The sequence below is a fragment of the Pelecanus crispus genome, chromosome 10 (genome assembly GCF_030463565.1).
Source record: "Pelecanus crispus isolate bPelCri1 chromosome 10, bPelCri1.pri, whole genome shotgun sequence".
Classification (NCBI taxonomy): Eukaryota; Metazoa; Chordata; class Aves; order Pelecaniformes; family Pelecanidae; genus Pelecanus; species Pelecanus crispus.
Genome location: NC_134652.1, coordinates 28,731,582 through 28,742,012, shown reverse-complemented (window position 1 = coordinate 28,742,012; position 10,431 = coordinate 28,731,582). Strand labels below are relative to the sequence as shown.

The following is a 10,431-nucleotide window of genomic DNA, read 5'->3' as shown; positions in this document are numbered from 1 at the left end:
ATCCTCCCCCACCCCCCAAGTTCCAGAAGAGCTTTCTACTGTCCATTCTCTGTCTAATATACAATGCCTACCTTCCGTCTCCCACTTTGGATATTCCACATTTGCCCTGTAGGGAATTTGCAATGTCGTTCTGTCACAAAAGCTAGAGCCTAATAAAGGTGTGTGTACATACGTATATTTACGTGTGTGTGTATGTATTTGGATGTATATATAAGCAAACCCCTGCAGTTGCCTCCAGTATAAAGCACAGTAACCTATGCGAGTAAGAAGCGAAGACATTTTACATATTTATTACAATTCCCGCAGTCTTTATTGCAATCACTAAAGGCAAGAATTCTCTTATCTTTAAGCAGCTAGAAACTAAACTCTAGAAGGAGGTTCAGAGGTGCCTAAATCACAGCTAAGCATTAGGCAGTGTTTTATGACTTACAGCCTGGAAGATGCCCTATGTCCAGTTAAAGATACGCTCCTGAACATGTAAGAATTGGAAGACAATCTGTGCTTTAAAAAGCATTTCCAATACAACACGTTCTATCCAAACCAATTATCTTTGGTGTCCTAACAGTAAAATTTGAGATGGATTAAGTTATATGTAATAGAGCGTAAAATGAATTTGGGGACACTGGTGATAATGAAACCAGTAGTGGTACAGAAAGTTAATCCAGTACTTCCGTATCTAAGGATGCCAATGTAATTAAGGGTTGACACAACTGGAAACTAAGTTTGATGCCTTTAAGAACAGCTCCCAAAATTAAATGACTAACAGTCTTGGCTTAACATGGTCTTAGGTCTGAAAGCACTAATACTCATAGTATGAGTATCAGTTTAGGTTCAAAGCAATTGAAACTTTCCTGTATGCAGCTGCAAGTTAACTTCACCAACCACTTTTGTAAACAGTGTAATTTCTTGAGCTAACACTTCAAAGTTACATACATATGTTAAAGTAGACTCCAACACTTATATTTAGACAAGGAATAATTTAAGCGAGGATCAGCAAATCCCTTCAGAGGTCTGCTGCATTCTTCCCAAACTGGTTAGGGGGTTCACCATTTGAACTCGATACTCAAGTTCATGACCTTTTTCTTACTGGAACATAAATCCATTACTGCTCCCTTCATTTTCTCATTAAAAGCTATCTGACCACCTTATGCTATATGTTCCAGGAATAAAATGATACTGCTAAACCTAAGGCAGTGCAAACAAGAACACACGGCATGGTACGCCTTCTTGAAGAGTTATACATGTTCCTCTTTAGTTCTCTTGGTCTTTCACATGATTTCAGGCTTCCTTATTTGCCATCTGGTTCCTGTTTCAATCTCACTTGTCTTTCATTTGGCTTGTGGCCTGCTTTGTTTTACCCCTCCCTCCCCACTGAACACAGCATGAACTCTCAGTTGACTTTCAAAACCACACCGATCATAGAATGATGCAAAAGGAATTTTACAGACTTTAAGACCAATAGGGAACATTATGGTTACTCAGCTTGACCTTCTCCATAACACAGACCAAAGAATGCAACCTAGTAATTTCTGTATCAAGCCTGTAACTTCAGTTTGACCAGCAATACCTCTTTAGGAAGGATACTTATAAAGACCTACGAGATCTGTGTGTTCGCATACTTCAGTTCTGTCAGTCTTAGTAACAGCAGCAAATGACAGTGAAGAGACAGTTGCTCAGGTTTATTCTGATGCTTAACATCAGCAACTACTTGGATGATCAAAAATGAACCGTTTAACAGCATCTGGGTAGACAGAATCCTGATGGTCCTAGAAGGGGACTTCAGGGAGTGTGTAGAAGTAACATCCTGGGGGGGGTGTGGGGGAATATATCAAATGTACAGGAGGCAGAGGAGCTTAACTGAGAGGTATTCTCAAACTAAGGCCTTTGCTCTTAACCTGTTTGCTGAGGTTGTTTTAATTCTTACTTCATTGCTCTTTCTATCCCCTGCTATAAGATCAATTTTTGTACAGTCAGGCTGACCATGATACATAGATCTTTACTCTTCCTCAACCTACTTCTTTCAAACATTAAGCATATTCTATTAAACATATCCAGATTAGCAACCAACTCATTCTCCATTTTCCTACTCCATCTACTGGTGTCTGACTGTATCACAGCACAGGACAGTCAGAACTACGCAGCTTTATGGGCACCATCAACGTAGCATAGAGGACTGAATCAGCGGAAAAAGGCACGGGTCATTTTCTTATCTTGAACAAGAGAGTTCTGATTCTTGATGGAAAATAACCACCTATATATCAAATAGAATGGACTTCAAGAATTGAACTAAGCATTTCGCTTGCAGGAAGCATCAGGTGGGAATTTGCAATGGGAAATTAACTGAAAGGTAATGTTCTCTCTGCCATATTGAAACATTACAACAAATATCTGCCTGAAGTACTCCGTAAGGTTTCAAATGAGATATTTAAGACATTGAAATATGCCTCCTATACACTTGCTTAAGCTGTCAGAAGTTGCAAATACCCACACATTTTAAATATGTAATTTATACAGCATACAAAGAACAGTTTCCTTTTAAAAGCTTTAAAATTTACTGTCAACGTTTTCTGCATTTATGCATGTGCTTTGACACATAGACAAGTAAAAATTCTAATTTACATTTTTAAAATGTTTCTTGAGCAACAAGAGAGCAAGTACATGGAAGTATCCTAAAAGGCTATTAGTCTTTTGCTTACATGGCTTGCAGCCTTCCATTCTTCACTGTCTTTACGAGGTGACCGCTATTACTACATGAGGTAGAGATGCTGCTGGAGAAGGTCAGTGCCAAAGGCAGACTGTGTCATTTTTTTTCACCAACTGCAAAACAGAGAAGGACAGCGCTCATAAGTGACATGTGATTCTCTTTGAGCACATGGAAATTACTGCTTCAGCTGAATTGTCTGACTGTAGTGACCCAGATACGTGCCATATTTACAAGGGACTGGTTGTGTCCTGTGCACAGCCCATCCCAGAGAAAACGGCTGTGGGTTAAAAGCTAAAGCCAGACAACAAAATAACAATCAGGGTTTTTAGCAGCCAAAGCCTCAAGCCAAGGCTCAGAAAACAGAAGACGACTACACTGACCAAAGCACCGGCTGCCCAGCCAGCAGCAGCAACTGCTCACCTGAAGTACCTTGTTCTGGCATGGTGGTGAAGGGGCAATCACAAGTGCAAAAGCACCTCTGCGCCGGCGTGAAAGTTGTTAACCAGACACAGACATGCAGGCCCTGGCTGCGAGGGTTTCTGCTGGGTCTGCCCTCTGCCAACTCCATACTGTGAGGTCTGGGAACTAGACACACTTTGGTTTCTTCTGTCTCTTACCACTTGCTAACAACAGCTATCAGGTGCTTGCTGAGACACTTAGGCTTGGACTATTTGTCAAATTTTTTAGGCACTGCACTAGTCCTGTGGTTCTGGGTAACATCTTACAGTCCTATCAAACTAGGACGAGACACTCCCTCCTCCTTTGGTAAGCCCATTAGTTTACAATGCAGCAATGTGCTCCGAGTGCCGAAAAGCTGTCTGTCTCCATGTCAGAGGAGAGGAACTAACCACCCCAAGGAACCATACACTACTGAGTCCTGCATTTCACAGCAACCCCTTTACCTAGTTCTTTAGTTGTGCATGCGCACACAAAGCGTTTTGCTAACCTCACAGTGAGATGCAACAACCTTATGTTGGCTATACATACCTATCATGGCACATCCTGCTCTGAACAAATGACAGTCATCATATCTAACCTCCCCATCTACATACACCTGCCTAGAGTAGCAGTCAGCACAATGCTGAGGTTTGTGCTGAACGGAATCCTCTTTCACAGAGAACTAAGCTAAAGGAATGATTAAAGTGGTATTTTGGGTAAGACCTTATGTAATTTCTGCTTCAAAAAGTCACTTTGTGGATTTAAGGTCCTGTATCAGGAAAAAGGTGAAAGGAGCCCCTGCACAGTGCCAGCAGGCATGCCCACCATGCCGTTAGGCAGTTTGGAAAGAGAGTCTCTGGGTCAGAGTCTGATTTGGCTACTTCTGCTTCTCCTACAGCAGAGCTCTGGGCTTTCTTTAATGGACCAGCATGATACAAGATGCATGACCAGAGAAAGAGGAGTGGCCAACACTAACGTGAGCTAGCCAACATTAACCCTCTTGCATTTCCATTTCTAGGGAATGGACAAAACTAAATAAGCCTGACATGTAACTTAGGGCCAGCCAAAAGCTCTTTTAACAACTGCATACAAACTTTCCATCCAACCTTGTGATCCAGCCATCTACAGCTAGGTTAAATACAGTGAAAAATAACCTCCTGGGGGATTCTTAAATTCTTCCATTTGCTCTTAATCCACCTAATGATTTCTGCTGCCTCTTTTCACAGTTCATTTGTAGTTAGATCTGGGAATGTTCCCAACCCATCAACAACTGATCCACAGCTGCCTTATCACCATGCCTTCTGCTTGCCCTTGGTCCTCTCTCCAACATGACGGGTGGCAGTTCAGGGTACAGCTGAACTGGGCCATCAGGCTTGACACTGAGAGCTAGAGCTGGGAATATTGGAAAGGTGGAAAATTTTTTAATCTCTGACAGTAAAATGGAGCTTACCTTGACATTATCCTATTATTAGGAAAGCCAAGGTTTGTAGACAAAGACTGGCCACTGCTTTGTAACCTCCATTTCTGACACAGAATTTCAGTATCTCCATATTGTTCCAGCCATGATGGAAAAACCATGAAATAAGCAAAAAATTTGAAAAGTAGGATGGTTCACTTGACCACTAAGTTACAAGGTAACAACACTCCCAAAACACCAACGGCAGCAAAGGGTAAAAAAAGAGCAACTGCAAAGCAGCTAGTGTTTAAGTACCTGCCATATTTCAGCAGTCTTCTGTAAACAGGTAGGTTAATTCTTTGGGATTCTGTCCGAACAGCACCACCTCCTGGTGAATGCACCAAGAAAACCCAAATCAAAATCTTGTTACAACCAACCAACCAAAAACCCTCTCTTAAGCTCTGCCAAACCAATTTCTAAATAATGCCTAGCACATCAGATCACATTTTAATCCTCTCCTCCTCTGCGCCCTCTGCCCTCCAATTTCAAGGATACCATTCCAACTCAGAGTACATCTCTCGTCCCATCAAACTGCAATGGCTACAATATTTACTGACATGTGTTTGCCATCATCTGATACCTACACTCCAGAAATCTTGGCACAGACTTGCAGTGAAGCACTGCAGCAGTTCCAAATCACTGCTCTCACACAACAGTACTGAAGACAGAACTAGTTGCTCTTCTCATGTTTCTTACTGTTCATTGTAACACAAGCTCACAGTTTCTTCTTTGTTACAAACGACAACAGAAAGTGTTACTGCTGCTTTTTCATTATCATAGCTTCTTCACGCCTCAAACAAGAACAATACCTAACTTTACATGGAGCAAGATATGTTATCGCTTTAGTGGGGTTTAAAATACTCCGCTACGGTTCTATGCACACCTATTAAAATCTAAATGTTACTGAATGTTGGACAAAAGTTATGAAAAGGAAATTGGCTCCATTGAAGCATGGACACTAGCAGACACTGACCTTTCGTGGAATAGAGCCAGCAGAATGGAACGTCCAAAGAGCAAGAGCTCATGAGTACTGAGAGGTAAATACAGACAACTGACAGAGATAAGTGACTTTGTATATAGCACCATATACGAGCGGCTTGGTCAGAAAATGGCATCAGCTGTACACACTTTTATTGTTTCCCTTCCCATTGCAAAATCAAACTGTTACGGACAGGTTTCTGGCACAGTGGAATGACCGGCTTGTATCCATTCGGGGCATAAACAAACAAACTTAGCTACTCTTCAAAGCTTAACCGTACCAGCTGCTTCTGGAGAAAGTCTAAGAGGAACTGATGCGTAAGGCAGATCTTCCCAATGCTTGGGTTTTATACCTGTAGAGACAAAGTTCCTACACAGGTAGGAAAAAACAGATTGCATAAAACACACACAAACAAAACAAAAAACTACGCCTGGCAATAGAAAACACCTTGTTCCAACCCACTGTGACAATGTGTAAGGGCAAGGAGACATTCACAGCACTGGGGTATAGCTGTAGTTATTGGGAGAGAGGTTCAGTTTCTACCTGGGACTCCTACATTGGTTTCATAAACAATGCTGTTTAGCATACAAAATACCACTTCAGAAGTCAGAAAGGCAAGGACTGCTATTAAAAAGCTTCTGCTAATTAACTGTGGCTGTTTTTCCAGCTGCTGCAGATCCTGTCAGTGTGTTACCTGGAAGTTTGGGAAGAGGACACTGGTGTAATGAACATGATATGATCCACAAACGCTTAGATATTATTGAAGAGGTAAGAGCTATTGCACTGGCTCCTGGACCTTACCAGACCTCTGCCCCATCCTTTTGACCAAAGAAAAGAAAGAAGAATGATGTTCCCAGGCACTGTCCCTTCTTGATTTTATTCTATTCAAGGGCTGACTATTTTTTTTTAAGATGTCATGGTTTGTAACTATCCATAAAGCCATTATTACCAGAAACATATAGAACTTGATGAATTCCAAACAACTGATTAAGCAATCACTCACTATTACATGTTAGCCTTTTCTAAAATGTTTATAACTGTGCCTTTAATATAACAATCTCAGAACTGATACTTGTAGTTTCACATCTGCTCATGGCTAGATGTGAATTCTGCAGGTGACTCTAAGACTGACGGAGGAGTTTCTGCTTGCTCCTGCAGACACTCAAGAGCTAAATTAACTCTATGACTGGGATTCTAGGAAAGCTGCAAAGTTTTAGTATTTTTCCCTGGTGTCTGTCGTGGTTTAACCCCAGTTGGCAACTAAGCACCACACAGCTGCTCGCTCACCCTCGCCCCTGCCCCCCCCCAAGTGGGATGGGGGAGAGAATTGGGGGGTGGGGGGAGGGTGTGTGTGTAGTAAAACCCGTGGATTGAGATAAAGGCAGTTTAATAGGACAGCAGAGGAAGAGGAAGTAATAGTAATAATAATAATGATCATGAAAGAATACACAAACCAAGTGATGCATAATGCTACCGCTCACCACCTGCTGACCGATGCCCAGCCACTCTCTGAGCAGCAATGGCTGCCCCCCGGCCAGCCCCCCCCAGTTTCTATACTGAGCATGACGCCGTATGGTATGGAATAGCCCTTTGGGCAGTTTGGGTCAGCTGGCCTGGCTGTGCCCCCTCCCAGCTTCTTGTGCACCTGCCAGAGCATGGGAAGCGAACTCCTTGACTAGTACAAACACTACTTAACAACTAAAACATCAGTGTGTTATCAGCATTATTCTCATCCTAAATCCAAAACACAGCACTATGCCAGCTGCTAGGAAGAAAATTAACTCTATCCCAGCCAAAACCAGGACAGTGTCTTAAGCACTCAGAAGATACATGTCCAGTGCTAACTATTCCCAGCTGGGTAGCTGCCAAACTACATGCTGTTGGTTCTCGAACGGCAACATTACCTCTTCCCTGATCTAGTCCCAGCCCTCTTCTTTCCACCCCATTAGCTCCTCTCATCTTCCATGCATCCATCTTCTTGGATATGATGGTGGCTCAGAAATGAGAGAGAATTAAAAACAAATTAATGCAAAGTTCCCTCCAAGAAGTCAAATTGCAGGTGACTCTCTATACAGAGTTGCTGTAATCTAAGTCTTGTGAAACAAAGTTTTAATACTTCATGCCACTAGAGGCCAGCATAACACAAGAAATATTTAAATCTGCAATGCGCAATATAAATTAAATTAGCTGTTAGCATTATGGGACATTAGATTGCACTACTGCTAGTGCATTTGGTACAATTCCTTCCCCTTGACCTTTATGAGTACCCTGTTTCTTCATTTGTCTCCCTTGTTTTCATTAGAAGGTAATAAAAACAGTGGAGCATCTAGAATCAGAAGTCAAATCGCTCCTCAACATCATCAGTGAGACAACATCGAATATCCCCATCGCTCCAGGAACCCCACTTATAGACATTTTTGATGGTAAGTATCTAGTGGGATATAAACTAAGCTGAAATGTGTTGCATATGTTATTACCAAATATGTCATCTTTTCTCCCCCCAAGATGTGAAGTAATTCCTTCATTCAATTCAGGGTAGCTAAGGCCTCAGCTGAAATACTGGGTCCAGTTTTGAACACCCAGATTTCAACAATCACTAAAAGGGGGGGGGCGGGCGGGGGCAGAAGAGGGGAGAAAAAAATAACCCCACCAAACAAAAACCCAGCCAAGGAGCTAGATTCATGAGCTACACAGAAAGGTTGTTAAATAGGGGATGTTTAGTCTAAAGAATTATCGAAGTATCCCATCAGAACAAGTAAGGTTGCCACAAAGATGAAAGCTGTGTTTTCTTCCCCATTGCAAAAGTGAATAAAACAAGAAACAATGCAGCAAGAAAGACTCAAGCAAAACACAATGCAAAGCTTTCTTACAAGGACAGTGAGCCACTGAAATGATATGACTGTAGTTTCCCCATTACTGGAAATGTTAAAAAAGCATCACACCTTAAAAGAGCAGGATGGATTAAGCAATCTCAAGGTCTCTTTCTGTTTTAAGATCCTGTGATTCTTCAGTTTCGTGTGTGACAAATGAAAGGAGGGCAACAAAACACAATCAAAGTTATTGGAAGTATTACCATTTTGGTATCTTAAATCCAATTTTGACACGCAAGCCCCTCACACAAAACATGCTCCCGGATAAACATTTTTGGAAGAAATTAAACCACAACAGAAATTATTTGGATGAGACCACCTGTTCTACACAGCTTCTTACAATGCTCTGTCCCCTTCATTCTCTGCCCAAATATCAATAGTGCATTTAACAAGGTGAGAGACACTCCTGCTGGAAAATAAACCTCTTGTGGAAAGGTATGAGCATCCACAGACATGTTTGTGAAGTCAGTTTTGTCAGTGTTGGTTTTCTTGTTTGTTCATTTAAGGTAGCTGTACATGGGTACATACACACGTGCATACTATAGTGCACTTAACATGACAGAAGGTGGGCTCGAAGTGGACAGCAGTAATGTTGGTTTTTTAGTTCTTGCTGTATGGATCTGGTCACCATGACTGATATGTCCTCACCAACTTTGTTTTCATTAAAATTTCCAGTTTTCTGTGAGGGCCAGTTAATAGGTAACAACTAAGTTACTCCCCTGCAACGATAATTTATTTTAAAAAGAAAAGTACTCCAGTAAAGTGTCACAGTGAATTTAAAATGGAAATCCTAAGTCAACCTTGGCATATTTGCAGCACATCTATAGTAAGTACTACTCAGATGGAGCTTGCAACAACTGCCAAATGGCTCAAGAATCGTAGACAGGACCTTCCTTCTGTGATGTGGTGAATTAAAGTGACAATTCCCCACTTTGAAGTAGCAGGATTCATGTTTTAAACTATGCTTATCCACAAAAGATTGATCTTGATCTTATAACCAAAAGTAATTACATCAACTCTTCTCTATACAGATACCAGCTGAGCACTGCAAAGACAGAAGACAGCTGAATGTAACAGTATGGTTGTCATAAACAGTTGCACTTTTGTTCATTTAATAAGCTTGTGTTTCCAGAATTTGAGCATGGATGAACAATCCTCAGCTGTAGTTTGCCTTCTGTGTTCCTGTGCTTTATAATAAACAGGTATTTGCTTTTAGATGCTATTTCAAAGCTTTATATTTTAAATCTTTCAGCAGCCCTACTTCATCAAAATTGCATTTCAAATAGAGCATTCTCAGTAAAAAAACAAGATCGGATGGGGTCTGGGACTAAAGCACAGCTAACAAACTTCCCTTAACTCAAAAGCCTACTCCTTCCCTAGCAAAGAAGTGAACTCTTGCTATTGGTGTAAATCAATGAAGATACACTTTCAGCTGCAATTTCCTCTCAAGATATGCTTAGATTGTCTGACACAAATGACTGTACGGAGTGGTCTGGCTTTGGACATAGCCACATTGCTGCCATTGACTGAAACAGGAGTCCTATCTGCACGTCCTAGTCAGAATTGGGACTCATCAGAATTTGTCATTTGGATGCACAGCCACCTTATTCTGTAATCTTTACACTCTTCTCCCTTGCCATAGTGACAATGCAACCCAGAATTAATTCCAACATCCACACCCATGACACCCCCATTTCTTCCACGACAAACAGCAACACAACTTCTAGCCAAAAGGACCTGCCTGACCTTCACAGAATGGAGAGAGAGCGTGCCTATGTGTGTGAAATTAAGAGAAAGAGTTTGCACATTCTTGATTAACAAGCAGTCTGTTTTCACTGACCTAGCTCCAAACCTCTTCCCCCCTTGTACTTTTTTTTCTTTACATGTTTCTATTTTGAGAACGACGAGCTGAAGAGATGTCATCCATGCTAGCAGAGAAAAATAATTCAGAGTTCCAAGAGCCAGAGAAGAGAAATTACAACAT

The 10,431-nt window shown here is 41.4% G+C and overlaps 1 protein-coding gene across 1 annotated transcript; it reads left to right on the top strand.

Moving 5' to 3' along the window:
* The first annotated feature begins 3,968 nt into the window (after positions 1-3,968).
* On the top strand, positions 3,969-10,265 carry PLAC9 (placenta associated 9). The gene is made up of 4 exons (XM_075717925.1): positions 3,969-4,002; positions 6,245-6,345; positions 7,880-8,000; positions 10,090-10,265. Exons 1-4 carry the CDS (start codon positions 3,969-3,971, stop codon positions 10,263-10,265), a joined length of 432 nt encoding a protein of 143 aa, XP_075574040.1.
* Positions 10,266-10,431: the final 166 nt, after the last annotated feature.

Bases quoted from the DNA above. Each gene is read 5' to 3' on its own strand.
- PLAC9 (XM_075717925.1), top strand. From the start codon at position 3,969: ATGCCGTTAGGCAGTTTGGAAAGAGAGTCTCTGG. The intron at 4,003-6,244 runs GTCAGAGTCTGA...CTGTTTTTCCAG, and splicing joins TTTGGAAAGAGAGTCTCTGG to CTGCTGCAGATCCTGTCAGT. The intron at 6,346-7,879 runs GTAAGAGCTATT...TGTTTTCATTAG, and splicing joins GCTTAGATATTATTGAAGAG to AAGGTAATAAAAACAGTGGA.